Source organism: Toxotes jaculatrix, chromosome 15 (assembly GCF_017976425.1).
Source record: "Toxotes jaculatrix isolate fToxJac2 chromosome 15, fToxJac2.pri, whole genome shotgun sequence".
Taxonomy (NCBI): Eukaryota; Metazoa; Chordata; class Actinopteri; family Toxotidae; genus Toxotes; species Toxotes jaculatrix.
This window is the reverse complement of record NC_054408.1, coordinates 12312754-12334151: the sequence shown is the minus strand read 5'-3', so window position 1 is coordinate 12334151 and position 21398 is coordinate 12312754. Positions and strand designations below refer to the sequence as shown.

General features: G+C 39.9%; 2 protein-coding genes across 2 annotated transcripts; one reads left to right on the top strand and one right to left on the bottom strand.

The window, feature by feature from the left end:
• Positions 1-840: 840 nt before the first annotated feature.
• gorasp2 (golgi reassembly stacking protein 2) lies at positions 841-6570 on the top strand. Its single transcript, XM_041056493.1, has 10 exons — positions 841-1051; positions 3153-3233; positions 3351-3554; positions 3672-3758; positions 3842-3972; positions 4575-4707; positions 4817-4949; positions 5132-5215; positions 5312-5425; positions 5673-6570. Exons 1-10 carry the CDS (start codon positions 989-991, stop codon positions 5906-5908), a joined length of 1266 nt encoding a protein of 421 aa, XP_040912427.1. The 5' UTR covers positions 841-988; the 3' UTR covers positions 5909-6570.
• tlk1a (tousled-like kinase 1a) lies at positions 6568-20926 on the bottom strand. The gene is given in 24 exon segments (XM_041056462.1): positions 6568-7889; positions 8019-8126; positions 8216-8327; positions 8676-8811; positions 8892-9061; positions 9161-9250; positions 9449-9540; positions 9648-9729; positions 9962-10059; positions 10559-10625; positions 10789-10977; positions 11668-11804; positions 11901-12011; positions 12241-12333; positions 12439-12525; positions 12615-12710; positions 12883-12926; positions 13037-13112; positions 13395-13433; positions 14632-14703; positions 14806-14927; positions 20608-20657; positions 20659-20684; positions 20686-20926. Coding segments are annotated over 24 exon segments (2310 nt in total). The 5' UTR covers positions 20728-20926; the 3' UTR covers positions 6568-7718.
• Between the last annotated feature and the right edge of the window lie 472 nt (positions 20927-21398).

The following is a 21398-nucleotide window of genomic DNA, read 5'->3' as shown; positions in this document are numbered from 1 at the left end:
AATGTCATAAAAAACGTCATAGTATAGTAAGGTGTCAAAAAATGTCAAAAAAAGTAAAAAAAATTTTTGACTTCAAAATGTCATAAAAAAACGTCATAGTATAGTAAGGCCTCAAAAAATGTCAAAAAAAGTCAAAAATTTTTTTGACCTCAAAATGTCATAAAAAACGGCATTAGTATAGTAAGGCGTCAAAATCGGCCAAAAAAAGTCAACATTTTTTTTGACCTCAAAATGTCATAAAAAACGTCATAGTATAAGTAAGGCGTCAAAATCGGCCCAAAAAAGTCAAAAAAAATTTTGACCTCAAAATGTGCCAAAAAACATCATAGTATAGTAAGGCGTCAAAATCGGTCCAAAAAAGTCAAAAAATTTTTTGACCTCAAAATGTCATAAAAAACGTCAAATTTTTGGAAGACCTCAAAATGTCATAAAAAACATCATACGGTCGTAAGTCCTCAACAAATGCCAAAAAAGTCATATTTTAGTAGGTTCTCAAAATGTTACGGCAGTTTTACGTGTTTTAGAATAGAATAGAATACAAAGGTGCTGCAGTAGAAAAGAATAGTGCAAGAAAGACAGAGCTAAGAAAATTGTTGTTATTGCACACGGTATTGCACATGGAGACAGTTTTTGCACATAGAGAAACTGGCGTTCAGCTGCATAGTGCAGTATGTTGAGGTGTATGTATGTCCAGTTAGAAGTGGGTTGTGATTAGTTTAAGTGTGTTCAGAATGGTGATGGCTTGAGGAGTGAAGCTGTTCCTGAGTCGACAAAGCGGCGGAAGAAAAACGATTTAGAGCCTTGCATAACATTAATGCTTTCACCATTGGGCTGCCACAGACGGCTGCAGCACAGCACAAAAGCGGAAGTGCTCTGAGCCAGGGGTAACCGCAGGAAACACGGCACTGTCACGGACATGATCTGGTGGAGATCCGCCTGCTAACCCGACACGGTTGGCCCACCCTGATACACTTACACTCAGGGAAACATGGGAGGCTCTCAGAGCGTCGAGATACCAGGCGGGGGAACCGAAGGCTACCACGTCCTCCGGGTGAGAGCAGGTTTCGTGTTCCGTGTGAAATGCAGCATATTTACTGTGTTCGCGGTTTGTCAGAGACCTGCTGTTAGCGGCAGAGAGACACTGGAGGAGGGCCCGGCTGGTGTTTTAATTCCACAGCTAAATATTGATGTGTTTATGTTCATTTAGTGGCAGTTATTTGATAGGACACCGGAGAGGTTCCGGTAACGTGTTAGCCCGAATAGTTCAGCGCCTCTGCTAGCAAGCTGTCAACGCCTGACTGTCAAGATTTGTGAATGAAAGTGATTTAGTCGGTTGTTCACGGCCCTCACTCGTTTAACCAAGTATGTAATCATTCAGCTCTGAGCCTGCTTTGTCTGTGAGGACTGTCTTTAACGCTAGTTGTTATTTCATGTAGAAACTGATTCACCTTGTGCATTTAAGCAATATAGATTCACACGACTGACTTGATACGGCCCAGTGGCATCCAAGCATGCGCAGTCTTTGACAGCTTTCTCTCATCAGTGCTCTGGGTGAACAAGTCTTCAGCAGCTTTCAGGGTGAAATTATGACCTAAGTGTTGCCCGAATAACCGGTGGAACTGCTGTTTGATCTCTAAAGATGGGAGTGAACCTTCGTTGCGAAAGCTCGTAAAAGGATGCCTAACTTGCCCCTGAATGACCCCCTTTCCTCACCCATTTTCTACATAGCTGTATTTAGGAGTTTGGCCACACCTGGGAAATTAAATATTTTGTTTATTCAGATATTAGAAATCAGCCATCTTCCGTTTTATTTCACGAACTTAAAAAAAGTTCTCTTTAGTTTCACTTTCTCGACTGCAGGACATTGAAGGACCCAATTAGCTGATATTTAATGAAATCCATTTCCGATGTTTATTCCTCTAGAGAGTTTATCAGCTGCTAAACTAGTTACCCAAGAAGCTAGCTAATGCCACGGCTTGCCAGTGGAAGACAGCAAATGAGTCGTTAACATATAAGGTTAAACTCATTCTGCATAAATGACATAATGATTAATATATCCGCGACTGACATATCAACAGTACAGTTAGAGTCGGTGCATTGGAAAAACAACTGATTTCCACCGAGGACATTATGCCGGAAGTTTGTCTCAAATTACTTAAATAAATGTTAGCCACGTTTATTTTTCCTGTTTAGGTTCGTGAAGTAGAGCAGAAGAGGAACAGTGACAGACCTTTAACATACAATCATATAACATTTTATTCCATTTAATTTAGGCCCAAAAGATTAGTCTTTTTCTGCCACTTCGATTTTATTGGAAAAATCACTGTTATTTTAAACATTGGCATAAAACAGCAACATCATTACAAGGCACCATCACATCCACAGCTCAGACATTATGTATTACAGATAGGGATGGGGCCGATCCGATCCAGTATTGGTATCGGGTTCCGATACCAACAAAATTCACGGATCGGAAATTTCCGATCCAACCTGCAGAGATTTCCGATCCATGGATCATGTCTGTGCATTAATGTTGTCTGCTGAAATGACTCCACAACGGATTCCCTGCTGGCTGCTCTGCTAGCTGGCTGCAAACTGTGAATGGACTTCCTGAACTGCAGCGTATCTCATTACTCCGTGTCTCATTGATGACACGCCTCTGTTCAGGAAATCCATTCCACAGTTTGCAGCAAACTAGCAGGCGAGCACTGAGCAGCACCGTGGCTAGCCAACTTTTCAGCACATGTCCGCTGTGTGGAAATATTATGCAATAATCCCAAACAGAGCTCTGGTATCAGAATAATATCGATATCGGCAGATATCCAAATTAAGGTATTGGGATCGGATCCGAAGTGAAAAAATGTGGATCGGTGCATCCCTAATTACAGATTATGGTCAGGAGGTCTTCATGCAGCTCTACATGTTTTGTATATAATTATCCAAGATTAGCAAAATCTACAGCAAAATGAAGGTCAAAACCAGAATAGGGATGAGCTTACAAAATAAAAGCTGTGTCTGCATGGGCTCCTTTGTTTCAGGTTACAGATGAGTTGTTAGCAGTTTACACCAAAAGATGATTTCCTCTCTGAACCTCTGAGATGGTTTCATTTAAATAAGTTATAGTCTTATCTTTATGATGCTGTACTTTACAGGTGCAAGAGAACTCCCCTGGTCACCGTGCAGGACTGGAGCCATTTTTTGATTTCATCATTTCCATTTGTGACACTAGACTGGTAAGTTTACTGTTATGGGAACAATAACACTTCCTGTAGATATTGGATCTTCTTTAGTATGTCTCATACAGCCACAAATATTATGACAGATAATTTGTATATACTGATATGTGGTAGAACAAAGACAACGACACCCTAAAAGAGATGCTGAAGATGAACGTGGAGAAGCCCATCAAGATGCTGTTATACAACAGCAAGACGATGGCAGTGAGAGACACGTCAGTCACACCCAGCAACATGTGGGGTGGCCAGGGGCTGCTGGGCGTCAGCATTCGCTTCTGCAGCTTTGAAGGAGCCAATGAAAATGTTTGGCATGTGTTGGTGAGCGTGACAAATAATAAAAGCATAAAAAAAACATTCAAAGATCTGTGTGAATAGGTTTTGGTATTTCAAAGCTATTGCTATGATCTTAGATGTTTCTAAATGTTTTGAGTCCAGGAAGTAGAGCCAAACTCACCTGCAGCCCTGGCTGGTTTGAGGCCTCACGCTGACTACATTATAGGAGCTGACACCGTCATGAATGAGGTACCTGCTTTGCACATTGGTAGTAATGTTGACATCAAGGTAGCAGCAGGGTAAAGTGCTGTGCTTCTCTGCTCTTCGAACAGAGCGAGGATCTGTTCTCCCTCATTGAAACCCACGAAGGGAAGGAGCTGAAGCTGTACGTCTACAACACAGACACAGACAACTGCCGCGAGGTGGTCATCACTCCAAACTGTGACTGGGGTGGCGAGGGCAGGTATGACAGTCATCAGGGAGATAATCAGCCTGAATTTTCCCTGTCAACAGTTTAAAAAAAACAGGAATTTTTGTTATATTATTTTTATTAAGCCCTTTTTTAAAAACACATCAGCTCCTTTGGCATAAAACCATAATATTCCAGGCACAAATTTGACCCTTAATCTTTGGCCCCAACTTTAATTGACTAAGAAAAAATAATTAACAACAAAGGCTTCTTAATTTTTACAGATAAAAAAGTAAGATATTGGTCAGGACACTTTTCACCACCAGGGTTATTACAGTTATGAGTATCTTTCTTTTTTTAATTTATAAGCTTCATACAGAGATTTTTTTGTTTTAGTCTGGAATTAGTGTTGAGTTTGGGTCTGGCAGTTTATTTTCACTTCTTGATTCATTATTTTTAATAGAGGTGGTAATTATTTAAGTATGAAAGAATGCAAAAGGTTTTTAAATTGTAGCATGATATCACAGCTGTTATACTAGATGATTTCCCAGTTTTTTTTTTTTTTTAAATCATGTAATTTCTCACCACTTTTAGGTTTTCAGTGAAATGTTTGGACATTTTCCCCTCACAGTGTCACTGTATTTCTCTCTCTTCAGTCTAGGATGTGGGATTGGTTATGGCTACCTACACAGGATACCCACGCTGCCATTTGAAGAGGGCAAGAAGATCAGTTTCCCCGCACAGACTCCCAGTGAACTCGCTCCCCCACCTAAAGATGGATTCACAGAGGTAGCTCAGCATGTACAGTATTTGCATCCAAAGGAAAATATTATTTTGACCTCATCTGGGTTCCACATTTTGTGAACATTCACTGAGATAAAGTGATTTTGGTTACCAGGTCCACCTCTCCGCTGTCATTCCAACCCTTCCAGTTGTTGTGTCGTCTTCTGCATCAACTGGATTACAGCAGTCTCCTGCCGGCTTGTCGGTCAGCTCTAATCTGACCTCTGTCCTTAGCAGTGTACAGACAGGTACACCATCATCTCTGACTGTTTAAAATATGCTGTCTGAATTGGTGTGAGATGTGCAGATAAACTTAAATGCACATCAATATGTCTAAAACTAAAAAAGCCACAAGTCACTCAGATTCCTTCATTGATTGTTGTCATGTTAACACGTAACACAATAACAGTTTTGTTATAAATTGTCTCAGGAGCTCCTGCAGTTCCACCGCCCAGCCATGTGGCCCCCTCACAGAGCTTTCCCCTGTCTGTCAATCCTGCTCTGGCAACAACAGGTTAGTAAAAATTATTTTGTGGCTTATAGCTTCTTAGGTATGTGAAAAGCCAAACTGCTAACCTCATACCTTGTCTAATTTATATTTGTTTCACAGGCTTAATGCCCTTACCCAGAGGTCTTCCACCGTTTCCTCATTTACCAAACCTTAATATCACCTTGCCAGACATGGGCCAAGTGTTGCCACCTGGAGTTGGATTACAACATACAGGTAATTGTTTTTTTCGAGTGTACTTGTGTTTCGAGTGCTGTAAATAATTTTAAGCTTTAACACAAAAACCAAGGATCGAATCAATTGGACTAACAACCACTCCCTGTGTAATCAGAGCATGGTTTAACTCATTCCACATCTGAACAAAGAACAATCACCAAAATAAATGTAAGAAAAAAATCTGTCACCAAAAATGTTGCCAATTCAAATAAAGTAGGTGACAGATTTTTTTTGTTTTACTCCACAGATCGTCCACTCCTTCCTCCTCTCAACTTCCCCGGTGTGGTCCCTGGTGTTACTCTGCCTCCATCTGACTTTGTTCTCCCCCCCTTCACACCTAAAGTAGCTCCTGCTGTCACACAGGATGCCACATCTCCCTCTTCCACTATCCAAATGAACAAGTCCCTGACCACAACCCCAATCCCATCATCAGTGACCACCTCTGAATCAATAAATATCACAATGTCTGTAGACTCGTCTTAGCATAGAGCGCTGTTTAAGGTTATCAGTTTGCTCTCAAGCCTTTACACAATATAGGCCATCAATTAGCTGCACCACTCAGTTGACAAATTGCACCTACACACTGTTAAAATTGTTGTACGAGAGCTCCAGTATCTTGAGGATCCTGGAATTACGCTGCTGGTCTTCTCACGTTCAGCAAAACCCAAGTTTTCCTAAGAAATAGCTGTCAAAAGAAAAACATCCAGGCAGCAGCAGTCCTGCACCTTTAGAGCAGTTTGTTGATGGACAGTGAAAGGAAACTTACAAGAATCATTCAAACCTTCCAACAGAGTACAAATATACACTCTGCAGCAGAACCACTTTTTAAAAATATTTCACATCTCAATCAAAGTAAAAAGGTGTGTTAACAAAAGCTTTGTGGATGTTTTTAAACCTGGTAACAAGTGTAAAATATGTGGGGAAGAGGGTACTTACAAATGTGAAAGTCAGTATCTTTGCACCTTTCTTTAAGGGTCAAACTATTTACGATGGGGCTCTAACTTATACTACTGGGGAGTTTTTTTTAGATAAGCAGGTTTGCTTGCTGCTGTAGCCATGAAATATTAAACAGTTTTGGTTTTGTACAAAAAATAATTTGTAAAGTGAGTTATTGTTACCTTAATTAAACTGATGTATTTTCTCTATCTCAGCATCTGCTTTGTCTTTAATGCTCATCTCTTGAAGGTAGCTGGTGTTGTGATCACCCCCGGTATCCTCTGTAACAATGCAGTACCAAACAAAGCCACAGAGTGTCAGTATAATGTCAGAAAATGGAGGTAAATGCACGTAAACTGCACCCTAAAATTTAAAAATGGTGATAAATATGTATGTTAAATAATTATATTCTACAACACCATTCACTAGGAGAAAAAAAAAGTTTCCTGGCATTTATTATTCACTCTTAGCAGAACTGTACAATTTGTACCCGAAGTGGAACATACAGCCCTTGAAAAAGTAAGAGCAACAAAGCAGCAAAATGAAACCACTCCAGGAAACTAGTTTTACATTGGGGAACTTTTTTAACTCTTTGTACATGTTACTGCTGCAGCTCAAAATTTGAAAACTCACCTGTACAGCATATACAGTTTCCAATTTGTCTGTTAATTAATACTCCTGCATAGGATTTTATACATTGTCATTTTTCTACATTTGGTTACTCTGTGCATTAAACGTAAGTATGCTGCCCCAACCTACATGTCACTAGATGTCACTTGTATGCTACACATTACATTCTTTTGGCTAAGTAACTCAAATTAAAGCCTAACATTTGTGGGGGGGAAAAAAAACAAACATTGAGCCAAATCAATAGTGAAATCTTTGCAGTTCTACTTAACAATGACTGTCCTCTCCTCACAGTATATTAACTTCTAGCAGCTGAATCGTTTGCACCCTGGCAGGACCATGTTATTTAATCTAAACGGTGGGCTGCCAAGTCTCCCTTCGGCCCTTTAAGGCTTTATCCACCTGCAACATCTGAATAGAGAGTACAGTCACATTTTCTTCAAGGTACGTCGTCAGTTTCAGTGCTTTTTTTCAGAACCTCAAAAAGATCCTTTTACTCATGTCCTTTAAAAACATCCCTTCACTGTCCCTCATTGGGATCACTGATCAAGCCCGGGTGAACGAGAAGAAGCCTGGCACGGGTCGGAGGTTGTCAGGTGAGACCTCCCCACCTGTGTCCTGCTCCTCCTCTTTCTGGCGGTTGCTTCTCCCATGAGCCTGAGCCTCTGAGGAGCGCTGAAGGTGCAGGAGCAACTTGGTCAGTTTGCCTTTCTGTCACAGTTCGAGGCTGTCAGTATGAGATGATACTGGAGGAGGCTGGTCCTGAGCCAGCAGCACTCATCTGCAAATTTCCAGAGGAGCTTGACCTCCGCATGTGAGGAAGCAGGTAAGGGTCGCTTCCCAGCTGGTGAACGTCGATCCGGTCCTCCTTCCTGTACGCCAGGCACCGCCTTATGAAGGCCTGGAGAAGGAAGGAACAGTATTCCAAAATTTCCAGATCAGTCAGCAGTGTTCCGCTGTTTCAGGATGGATTTTGCCTTGATAATATAAGAAATTTTAAAATGACTTTTTTGTGTATAAGTTTACTTACCTTTGCTTCATTACTAGCAACAGGCTTGACAGGGAACTGGACATCGGTAGCTTTGAGTATGGTGTTCTCCTGCAGGATGTCTTGCTGTGACTGATTGTGGCCAAAAGGCTGGAGAAAAAAATGAAGAGTGTTTAATCATTGGGCATAAATTACAAAAAAAAAACATTAAAGGGAAGGCACTGTCTTTCCCTCCTTACCTTCCTTCCATATAGACACTGGAAAAAGATAACACCCACAGACCACACATCCACCTTGTTGGAGATCTTTGGAGGTTCTTTACCAACCACAAAGCATTCAGGAGGCAGGTACCTGACCCAAATTAAACAAAAATGTGTTTTAGTATTTGTGCTAAATGCCTGTTTTTCACTTCCATGTCTAGTGGTGAGAAGTAGTTTTAACACATTTACTCAAGTACTGTAATTCAATACAAGTTCTTATGTCACTTCAGAATCTTTTTTATGCTCCTATTTTTATCTGACAGATGTTACAAGTTAATTTTAAAATCAACTTTTTAAATCAATCGACTTATACTTGTAATGGAGTATTTTCATGGTATGTTTATGCTGTTTTTCAGAAAGTAAATGATCTGAAGTCTTCCTCCATCACTGTCTATGTCCTTATATGTAATATATGTTTATATGGGTTGCTTCCTCTCACCAATAGGTCCCTGCACCCTGTGATGTCAGGTCCATCCCATCCACGCCGTAGTTGTCATCATCCATGATTTTGGACAAACCAAAGTCGGTGATTTTGATTTCCCCACAGGCTGTGCCATCCACCAACAGGATGTTGCCTGGAAGCACAATTAAGTCAAGTCAGCACTGTATCGTTTATGTAGCGAGCATCATAAGTTGTCCAGAGAGGTATGTGTACCTGGCTTAAGGTCATAATGAATGATGGGAGGTTTGATTTCATTCAGGTATTTTAGTGCGTTCACAATCTGCATGACTATGGACCGTGCCTCCTTCTCAGACATTAGCTTATGCTGCTTCAAGTAGAAATCCAAGTCATTGCCTTCGCAATACTCCATAACGGTGCAAAACCTGTGGAATGGAAAACAAGACTTACTGAGAATTACAGTCCGAACAGAAACCAACTGGAAAGTGCTGTAAATACATAAAAGAATGAATCAAGTGGCTAACGTGTCTGTGTCCAATGAGAAGTAGTCGTAAAGTTTCACGATTCGGGGATGGTCCAGCTCCTTGTGTATTCTGTACTCTCGACATGCATGCCTATGGAGAGGATGGTAATTATGTGTCTGTTAGCAACCAGAGCAGGAAGGTGCAGGTGCTGTATGCTGGAGAGGAATAACAACACACTGAAAAGCCAAGGTCATCAGACCAACTAGTCTAAATACATCACAACATTTGAAACACTCATTATAGTATAACTGAGGTGAGGTTACACATTTCCACATAGGGTCAACGTACTTGTGATAGTTCTCCTTTTTCTCTTCTCTCCAGTTCTTGTTAAGTTGGTGGATTTTCACAGCAGCATATCGTTGCTCAATCAAGTCAAAAGCCTGGACAACAAACACTCGAAAAGTTGGCTTTTACTTGGAAAGCAACACCTGCTAAGAGTATTTTTTTTTAATTTTGAAATCTATGATATCAATATTTAATAACTTACTTTGTAAACTTCACTAAAGCCCCCTCTCCCTAGAAGGTGCAGGAGCAGATATCGCTCATTCAACGTTGGGTGATCTTTAAATCTTTGCATGGAAGAAAAAAAAAAGAAACAACCAAAATCAAAAACAAGAAAACAATCAAAATTAAGATATCAACAAGAAATTCTTCAACATCATCTTTGCTGTGCGTTGACCAATAAAGATAAGTCATGAGGCACAGTGTTACTTAATATTATCACTCTGGATACTGGCCTTGTGTGTACATCATGTTCCAATGTCAGTGCAGTAACTGTCAGAGAAATTGATTCAGACTCACTGTGAGCTGTCTTCGTTATTTATTCTCTTAAGCTCCCGAATGTGAAGGTTGCGCACTCTCTCCAGACGCTCCAGCTCTGCCTGGATCTCAGCTTCTTCCTATAAATGATTTAAGCACACAAACACACAAATGCACAGAAGGAACTTCAGAGTACTGACTACAAGGAGAGGAGCTCATCAAAACCCACTTGTGCACAGCTTACTAGTGCTGTATTAAATATTAACGGCTGACTTGGTACAGAGTCGGTCAGGGGCTGTCTGTGATGTTTATTCATCGGGATAACAACGAATACATCGACAAACTACAGGCTCACTCAGTCCTTACAGTGTTTCACACAAAACAGTGGCTCAACTTAGGAACAGGCTGAATATGTTCAACTGTTCTTATATTGAAAACATAGATTTGCTATATTTAATAACTGAATGACTCCAATTAGGTTTTATCTCTGTAAGAGCAGCCTTTATCCTTATTATATAGAGGCTAACTGAGTAACAAGAAAGAAATTCATACATAAGGTCTTGAGTAATACACGAAGACAGGCACATTCCCGCGCTGGACTGATCACAAAATGTTTGCCGAGTTCAGCAGTTGACAAACCTTCTTGAGATGTCCCAGTCGCAATTTGAAGATCTCTTCCTGTTCATGGTACTCTGCTAGTGTCAGCCTTTCCAGGGTGAGAAAAATATGAGGAATACAGACATGTTAAACTTACTTTGCAACTGCTACAGAAACAGAATAAAGTCCAAACTACACAGAATTCCATACAGTGCCATTACTTTGAGAATGACTGCTCTGATATCTATGATAATCACGAGGCCAGGACTTACAGCTGAGGTAGGCTGGGTTTTAGAAAGGGATCACTTTCTGCTCCGTTCACTGCCTTGGTTTTGCGTTGCTTTGGCTCTGAGTTTGTGGTTGGTGCTTGGGAGTTGCTGGAGGATGGAGGTTTCCTCTTGGCTAGAAGTTTTCTTTGCCTTTCAATGTCCTCTCTCTGTTGGTTTATCCACTCTTGCTGTCTGTTGATGTGAGCAGTTATTTTTGTTAGATTAGATTAGTGCCATTTCTACACTGGTTCATTCATAGGCATGACTAAAAATAATCAACTACAACATCTTATCAAAACCCTTAATTTAAGACCGTAGTAAAGATGATCAGCAATTATGCAAAGCTGTGGCATTACTTTTAAGACTGTGCCTGAAACATAATTTTCCAATTAGAATCTAATCCACCAATTTGGGCAGATGCTCAGAATATTCATGGTGGGTGGGGTTGTATACCAAATTACACTACAGTGCTGCACATGTACAGCACAACATTAAGCACCTACAATAGTCTACATGTCAAGTTTTACCCGAAAGATTTAGCACCTTTACCATCATCTAACTTGATCATCAACAAAAAACAAAGATAAAAGATCCACACATTCAAAGAAACGAAGAGTGTGTGTCTCAATAATTCATAGTTCAGTAATAAAATCTTAATGACTCCTAACTTTTAGCTAAAGAAGTGATCACACACATGTTGTTGTATACATTCAAGCAGCCAAAAGAAAAAAAAAATCTGCTGATGCATTCACTGACAAAAACATCAGATTGGTCAGATTGGTTGTACTGAGCAGCCTCCAGGTGAGAATGTTTGCAACTGCTTCCAGGTAAAGCAAGTGTTTCAGATCTACTTCTATTGGTACATCATCAAAAACTTCTTACTTCACAAGGTTTTGGAAGGCATAGCCATCTGTCCATTGTTCTGTGAACGAGGCTCCATGTCTCACTGTAGTGAAATGGCCTAGACGTAGTCTATCCTGCATACTCTTCTCCCGACAGGCCTGCTTCTCTTGGGTGCTCTGAAGAACAACACAAAGTATAGGTTTGCATGCAGGTTTGTCGACAAGTACACTGAGTTGAGTGTTCATGATAGTTAAGAAAAACAATATAATTACCTTTTCTATAAGCAACTTCTTGCTCATGGTGATGCATTTATTCAAGCGTTCCTTGTACTTTTCAAGTAATTTTTGTTGTTCATCTATCTGTCTCCTGAGATCACAGTTTGCCTGTGAAGCAGAAGAAAAAAAAAAACATATCAGCAAATTACATTATACTCTCAGTCCACCAAATATTTCAAATCTTTAAAATTCTGTTTATAATGTGGACAGACAATACAAATTAAGGCCCTTTTTATTACTAAAGATTACTCTAGCAAACTTTCCAATTTGTTTTGCATTGCTTTAACATCACAGGCCAGTCAGCATGGTAGTGAACACAGTAATACTTTCTTCTTACCCTTAGTAAATCATCTATTCTGCCCTCCTTCTTCTCAAGGTCTAGATTCTTAGTGCTTTCAAGGGCAGCCAATTTCAACACTGTAAGGTCAGTCTAGAGTGAAAAACAACAAAAGGAGTTTAAAAACTTGCCCAGCAATCAAAAACACATTTAAGAGCCACCACAAAAGGCCCTTTGTGACGGGACTATGAACCTCACCTGAACAAATTTGACAGCTAGTTGCTTTGGATGCGTCATGTGGTCCCCAAAAGACAGACTAGTAGGAGATGAGCTATTTTGTCTAACCTGCAACAGAAAAGACAGCATAGCTTTTATGACAGAGCAACGCCAAACAGAGCAGCAGAGGAGATTTTGAGAACAAGTTTTGTACTCACAGCAGTGCCCTGAGTGGAGTAGGAATGTGAGTTCTGGGGCGAGCGAATCACTGGTGGGAGACCTCTCACAGGACTGGACCCATTTCCTCCCTGGAACTACAAGGTAAAGAGAGGACAAGGGGCTTCTTTTATATCATACTGCTGTTATTTTAAGAGAGAGGAAATAGATTATGTCACAGATGTTGAACACAGACTAACATGGCACACATTATTCATTCAGCACCTCATTTCGGCGTGTGAAACATTTAACACCGAACAGAAAACTTACATCAAAATAATCACTTATTTTGGGTCCTCGCACTATTGATTTTCCTGTAAAGGAAAAGGAAAGAAAAGAGAGTTGGGATTTATGAAAACACTTAAAGAAAATACAGAAATAAGCAAGAACCAATATAAAACCAGTTTAACACAAAGACATTCACCTTGGCTGCTCTCTGATTGGATCTCAGGTTTCCTTTTTCTGCCTCTGGTTGTTTCTGACTGTTTCTTCTCTGGGGTCTAAAAAAGAAATGTTATTTAATAACACTTTACAAAAATAATTACAAAACAAAGCTGTTTTAAACCTTTGTCAAGGCTTGGGCTGATGCTGTTTTATCTACAAAGACGTAACTAATTTGTAACCTTCAATAATGCTTACAAAATAATATTTTACCTGGGAAAATTTGTGGGTTAAGCAGTTCTTGTGCAGGCCTTCTTTTTGTATTTTTAATACTGTTTATTTAAAACATCACTTAACCCAGAGGGAACACTACAAACAGCAGCGCTGATCAATACACTTACCGAATAAGCAGGAGAACTGCCTCTTTTCACATCTGAACCCTATTAAGTGAAAAAGTAAAGAGTTTTAGGCAAAACCATGAGAGAGAGAGGTGGTAACCAGCTGATTCTATTCACAAGACAGTCAAAGACTATCTTTACTGTCAGCACTTCATCACTCATAATGTAATAATGAGCACTCTTGATCAAAAATGATCTGTAAGAAATCTTTAAGGAAGAGCATAAAAAATAAAAGGCATGCAAATAAGCCACAGTTTGAGGCTGCATTTCTCACTACTTTTTCACACTTTTCACGACCAGTAAATCCAACCACCTTGTGCAGTCAAGGCATTTGTCAACATGTAACAATGTCACAAAGATGTGCTGAGCAGTTGCAGCCAGCCCGAGTAGTAAATACTTCCATTTTTTGAATCAAACATTTACACAGGGAGTAGAGCTAGTGCAAAATAAGGCAAGGGGCTGCAGTGGTGTGGGTGGGCTGGGGCAGTGTACAAAATAACATAGAATATGAATATGGATATGGAAATCCAGTTTGAAGGCTTATTGAATTCCAGGACACAACATGGTGGCTGGGATCCCATGTTGTGCCAATGCAGCAATCTCACTGAAGCCTTTACTGTGGTGGATGCAGCCCTACACACTATCCAATGGTGAGACTTTGGTCTGCTAGATTTAAAAATTTATCAGAGATTTGTCATGTACAGTGTCTGGATGATGGTATTTACAATATCCATTAGGTGAACCAACACTAATGCCATTACCCCCCAAACAAGAAGAGCAGTTTAGTCACAGAGTGGGTATTTTTAAAACTCTACGTTTCAGAACTCTACCTTAACAAGAGCTGATTTGCATGAACCATTATACCACCTAGCACAAATGACTATTTAGGTCATTCCCAATATTAAGAGCCCATGTTTATTTTCACATGAACAAGGCTAGAATTCAGTCATGCAATTAAAAAAAGGGCAGATACTATATATACTCCTCAGTCACACAGAGACAAAGTTTTTAAGACACATGCAAAAAAAAAAACACTTTTCAATGTGCAGGTCTACAGCAGAGGAAAACTAAACATTGGGCTCTGCTCCATAGCAGTGAGCAAAAGAGCAGCTCTGTGAGCAACCTATAGAAACAACATGTGCCATCTAAATCAGAAAAGACAGGTGTGATTAAGCTGGTACATGTAAATATAGTCAGTGTAAAGAGTTTTCCAGGTAAGACAAAAGATTTGGACCTGTACCTCTGATTCCTTGTCGCTTGAAGATCCCAGGCTTCCAAAACTGTGATTTGAACATTCATTATTGGTCAAACCCTGGAAAACAAAACATTTTACAATAAGACTATGGATCTACATTCTAAAAATAGTACTTTCTCCAATTACTGAGATAACTGACATTGCTAAATATTCACTCACTTTGGTTCCCCCACTTGCGCTGCCAGTGCTGCCCCCTGTGCTGCCGCTGACCCCGCCCATAAAGCGTGCCTCCAGCAGCTCTTGCCTCCGGGGGTCCAGGCTGTGCAGCTCCTCCATGGTGCCTGGGAGGATTAGCACAAATTCTCAGTAAGTCTCAGTTATTCAAGGATAGCCTTAATTGAAGCCTTTGAATGCCCACAAGTGCAGATGACACTAGCAATGAGCTTCATAGCAGAGTATGATAAATGTAACTTATAATCGCAAACCCAGACAGGTGATAATATTTTAGTCTAGACCACAATATAGGCCAACACCAAATTTATGCCCATTCCCCAGTGGCATTCCCAAGACAGATTTCACTCTACATTTGTGTAGCACTGAGGAGATTAGCAAGATTTTTATTATGTTTACTCTGTTACATCTCCCAGATCTGCTGCTAGCAGCTTAATACTACTACCCCCAATAACAAGACAGAGATTCAAAAGAATTTGTTAAAGCTCAAAATGCAGAGAACATGTAGTCCTAACAGTAGTAACAGGCATTTCTGTGCCACAAGCTCTATTATCATGAGAGTCCAAGAGCTATGTTTCAACTGTTAGGCAATGATGAATACTGTGCTCCTATGGGACTGTTACGTGAGCTCCCAGGCTTCAGTGTTGCTGCAGACTCAGAGGAGTCTACCCACCAAACCTGTGCTTTAATAAGACAACCATTTTGAATTTATAAAGAACTATGGAGCAGACAGTGGGTAGCGATTCTTTAAATACATTTAGGCAAAGGAGCATATAAAGTGAGAAATGCTCAGACGGTCGGTTAGTACAGTCTACACTACAACAAGCCATATTGTCACAAAAACCTATCCGAACATTGGCAAACAAACACGGACACTGCAGCCCCTGTCAATCCCTGGAGGTAGCCGGAGGCCTCTGGATGTAGCCGCCTAGCCCAGCCGATGCTTTAGCAAAGAGCTAACTGCCATTGCCTGTCTATGGAGCTGTCACTCAACGTAACCACGCACTAATTTATGTAAGAATTTTAAGCCTAAATAACACTAAAACGGTTGTGGTAGAAAACAAATTCACCCACCCCACAGTGTTCACGGAGGTGGAAACTATCAATAGAGACCAAAAACAAAAAATGTACCAGGTTGTAAATATGTTTTTTTAGGCTGTAAAGTTGGCAATTTTAACATGATCAATAGAGAATTGCTCACTTCTGGAGCCAGCCCCCAGCGGCAGCCGAGGAACTGAAGCTTTTTGAACGGGGAAGTGATCCTCACTGCTGAAACCTACAACCCCCCCCCTTGGGAATCACTTGTGGAGTCATTTCAGCAGACAACATTAATGCACAGACATGCTCCATGGATTGGAAATCTCTGCAGGTTGGATCGGAAATTTCTGATCCGTAAAATATGTTGGCATCAGAACCTGATACTGGATCGGATCACCCCCATCCCTAATTTATTATTACAATTTTATTTTTTTGTGTTTGACCTTCACTCTCCTGATTCCAGGAAACGCTGTCTCATTTTGTCTGCTCTGCAGTTGTATGTACAGCAAGCCTGATTTGATTTGATAAGAAACGCTAACAATAAGAACGACAGCTAACAATAGACTCTACTTGTATTGGATATCCATGTATTGGTTATATAACCTTCACAGTCAAAAAACTGTTAGCATGCTTACAGAACGTGGCACAAAGATGAAAAAAACACCACGCAAGACATCTAAAGAGCTTCAGGCTGACCTAGAGCAATCTGGAGTGATGGTTTGAGCTTGTACCATACACCGCGCACTAAACAGAGTAGGGCTCTGTGGGCAAAGGCCAAGGAAGACACCAATGTTGAAAGAAAGGCACAAAAAGGCAAGGCTAAGGTTTGTAAAAAGTCTCACAGATAAGCCACAGTCTTTCTGGGATAATGTTCTATGTACAAATGAAACCAAAATAGAGCTCTCTTGTAATGCAGTGCATCAGTTTGTTTATAGGCGATGAAATGAAGCCCATAAGGAAAAGAACACACTATCTACAGTAAAACATGGTGGAGGTTCAATGATGCTATGTAGCTGCTTGGCTGCCTCTGGTACTGGAGGAACTGAATGTATCAAACAAATGATGAAATCAGAAGATTACCAAGGCCTTTTTGGGTGAAATGTGTTACCCAGTGTCAGAAAACTAGGTTTGAGGCAGAAGTCTTGAGTCTTTCAGCAGGACAACAACCCAAAACACAAAACCAGCAGCATAGAGGAATGTCTGAAAATATGATTAGGCGAATGAGAGACTGAGAAGGTGAAATACACCATACAGACTGGAGAAGGTGTGCTATGAAATCATCTTCTGAAATCATAAAAAAAAAAAGAAAAAAAAAAACTTCACCTAATCTTAAGGCAGGGCGACATTAGTGCTCCAGGAAATGGACACAGAAACTAGTCATTGTAACACATCATAGTGACACAAAGATAAAAATCCCTACAAAACTCTTTAAGATATAGGAGAACAACAGGAAAACAATAATTGTAATCAGAACAAAGTTGCCCAAGCAGTCCATTTGCATGAAACTGAATTAATGTACTCAATAAGGAGAAGTTGTGGGATGTAAAATACTAACTGTGTGAACTTCCTTGTTGATACATGAAAATAAATGAATAAAACCACAATCCATACATACATACCAACTTTCACATGTCAAAGCAATCTTCAGTTATCTTAAAGATGGACTGAATTTAGACTCTAGGCCCACAGCTGTACTGTCCAACAGGTTGTGTGTAATACTTAACAAGAACAGCAAGACAGAATGCCATTTGTCATATCCTCCAAAACAAAAAGATTGCTGTAAATATGTCTTACAATGCAGTGACCAGCACACAGGCCCACATCAAAGTGTGTTGCACAAAACAACTTTAGAAATCTTGTGCATCAGGTAGGATACAGCCAGCTCATTAAGTAACACCATCTTGCAACTATTTTCCAGCTCGGTTTACAAAAGATGATCGAGTAGAAAAAGTAGAAAATGGCTCATATAATTAATTCAAATCACCCTTAGCCTGCCATCCACAAAACCAGCTGCAAAATGTGCTGGTTCCTCAGCATATAAACACTAAAAAACAATCTTTAACAATTTAATTAAGTGTGTACGCATGTGGATAACTAATACTTTTATTACCAGTCTGCTATTAACAACTCAGCAGAACACAAGCACTGGCTTGTACCAGTTTCATCCAGCAATGAAACTGTTCAGAAACTGATCAAGCAACTATATACAAGTAAACAAAATCATCAATTAATAAATAACCACCATGTTGACAATGACCATGTTTTTAACAAATTTTGATTAAATTTAGGATTTAGGATGTAAACTGATGGCAAACTGAACAGGCCCGCAGTTTCCTGAAACCACATTTACTGATACGGAAATGATTGGTAATTATACTTGGTACGAAGCTGTGTACTGAAATGCAATGAAGTGGCAAGTGAAGAAAAACACAGGCAAAGGAAATGTAAACCACATTATTAGAACGGTGATAATGTAAGCAACATTATCACACTTATCAGAGCCATCTAACTGTCTACGGATACAACAACGCATCACCATTAATGATCTGCATGCAAGTTACAACAACTGGACTTAAAATTATAGTGATGTGGTTTACTGAAAGACATTTGTCTGAATTAATATGTACTATTCTACTGCCAACCTACATTGTTTATAACCCTCTTTTGTCATTATCCCCACTATAGATTAACCACTTACTACAAGAAGCTGTGATCAACTTTTCAGGACTATGTATGTGACAATGTAAACTAACCTTTGCTATCAATCTTTTCTATGATAACACTAAAATCAAATTAATAGACTCCCATGCTTAGAGACAGCTGCATAGGTAAAAAAAATTGTTAATAGGACATATATCAGTAACAATTGGCCAACCAGTCCATTTCCTCTTCCTAAGAGACAACAAAGTAGACGTGTCACATTTCCCACAATGAGTCTCGATCTTCTTATCAAAATTTTCAGTCTATTTTGCTTTAGAAGTCATCTACTGCAGTCATCCGTCTACAATATGGATGCTGCCTACACTTGCTGCATGTGGCATCTGCACCACTTTCAGAGCAAAGCAAAAAGCATCTTGTCATTAACTAGCAAGACTATTTTGCTGTACATATAGCAGTACTAAATATTTTGCCCTGTAATCCTGGTAAGTATAACTCACGCAGTGAATAAATGAAGTGTTGTTTCATTGTAACGTCAACATAAGAACTGCAATATTCACTAGAAGCAGTTGTTGTAACCAACCCTGTTAAAATGCTATGGTGGTGCTAATAAAAACCATAATCTTTATGAAAAGCTGTGGCTTTAAAACCATTCCTGCTGTTGCTTTCTGGTACAATTTGGGTTTGCTGAGATAAGGCCAAAACCATATCTTACCTTTCACCCAGAGTGTTTATGCTAGTTTCACATCATAAATACATATCACTTGTGTGGTCTCTCTCAAGGATTCCCTTTTGTTTCACACACGAAGGCCTCGGTGCATAACTATTATCTATATTCAAGCCCCTGCAGGAACAAGCGGTTGAACCCTTACAACTCTTGCTGTGGATGTCATTTTAACTCCATGCTGCTCAGCAGAGTGACCACCTGTTTATGGCAGACCCTTGCAAAGTCTTAAAAATCTCTAGCATAACATGGGTTGGATTACTTCCACCTCGATTCATTCAAGGGAAGCTTAAGCTTAACAAAACCAGCACCAGCCACAGTATTTTCAGTACTTACAAATACCATACTGATGTAGGCAGCCATCACTGAATAGTCTCAATCATTGTATGTAACACTGATGATAAAAAAAAAGGACGCAACGGGTACTTAAATGCCTAAAACTGACTAAAAGTTCACCATCATCACAATATCTTATTAAAACTACAGAGGCTGCAAGTAGGTTTTATCAACATAAGTGACAACCACATAAGGACACCACAAATGACCAAATACCCATCAGTTCTTTGAATGCGTGTGTGTTAGCATGCTGCACAGCCCTAAGTAGCTTGTGTCCCACGGGTGTCCCTTCATTTTTTTTTCTTGGGGGCATCTAGCGTTACATCAACACTTAGCCCTTTAAGTTAGTTACACTAAAGGGTCAAACAAGGCTACCTACCATCCAATGCAGTAGCATGTACAGCAAAGGGATATGTTAAAGACCATTGCTACACTTAATGTTAGGTACATACTGTCATGTTTAATGCCGATCTGTTACCACTGTGTACCGTTGAGACGATCAGTCACACGCACAGATACTGTGAACATTGTTGGTAAGGAAACACCACAGTCAACACACAAATGATTGCTAATAGTGCGATAAACAGCTATACACTGCTTGCCACTAATCCTACGATTTAACATTAACCATCATCTGAAATTGCTTTTTTTTACTGATACGTTTGTACTGTCTTTCAGTAACTTGACTAATGTTTGTTCTTCTAACGGCAGCATGCTTAAAGAAAGATGCACCGACTACAGCGGTAACCTTTCTGCTCTGGTAAAGGTTTATCGCCATTATGCACATATTTTTTCTTGAGGTTACTGCACTGGCCTGAACACAGAAAGACGGTCCTGTGTCTTCAGTGCTACAAGCTAGCCAAACAGGCTCAATGGACTTTGGAGCTGACGCGTTACTGTAACGTTAGCTAGCAAGCAGGTTTCGCCACCAAGATTTGCTCGGTCATTTTTATACAATTTCTTTTCGTCCTGCATAAAATGACCCAAACCACCGAGTAGAAAGGACAAAAGCGTCTTAAAACGTTTCACGATACCTTCCTGGGCCTTCACCACTGCCGTGGTATGTTGCTGAAAACACAGTCCGTGTTGGGGACGTGGAGAGCTGGGACCAAAGATGGCGTCCCCTCCAAACTTCCACTACTTTGGACACTCATCAAGCTACTTTTCGTGTGTAGGTACGGCAGCGCACACGGTTAATCTTTCACACCGACTGTTAAATTAACCAGCTGGCGCTGCACAGTTGTTTTTACATGAGTACAACGACTGCCACTGCGTGAAAATGTCTAATTATTATCTGTTTTAGGACACAAACCTCTTCACACCTCAGCAGTGCGTCCTGGCTCTGGGGCCACCTCTCCGTCTTCAAGTAGTGTCTATGAAACGTCATACATCGTGTGCAAAATTCTTATCGCGAGGGTGAAGTATATTCTTCTTAACGTCAATGTCAACATGAAGAAAAAATGTAAATAAAAAATGAATAAATAATACACAACACAGCACGACCTATGCATAGTTTGGCATATAAGTTGTAGACTGATCACTGTAAATTATGATGTAATCCAAGCTCAAATAAATTAAATAATTGGTTCGTTCGTTGACTCCAATTTGTTGTTGATGCTATGCCAAAACGACCAGACACAAATTATTTGGTGAGTTAGGCATGAAAAATAAATAAATAAATGAATAAATTTATCATGCCTAACTCACCAAATAAGTGAGTTAGGCAAAAATACCCATGGTAGTAATTTTGACTTAAGTCAAATATTTGAGATACGAAGTCAAAATTTTGAAATAGCAAGGCAAAATTCTGAGACAATAATTGTAA

Excerpts from the sequence above, each read along its gene's own strand:
- gorasp2 (XM_041056493.1), top strand. The coding sequence starts at position 989 with ATGGGAGGCTCTCAGAGCGTCGAGATACCAGGCGGGGGAACCGAAGGC. Across the intron at positions 3,759-3,841 it reads CTGACACCGTCATGAATGAG|AGCGAGGATCTGTTCTCCCT; the intron begins GTACCTGCTTTG and ends CTCTTCGAACAG. Across the intron at positions 5,426-5,672 it reads AGTTGGATTACAACATACAG|ATCGTCCACTCCTTCCTCCT; the intron begins GTAATTGTTTTT and ends TTTACTCCACAG.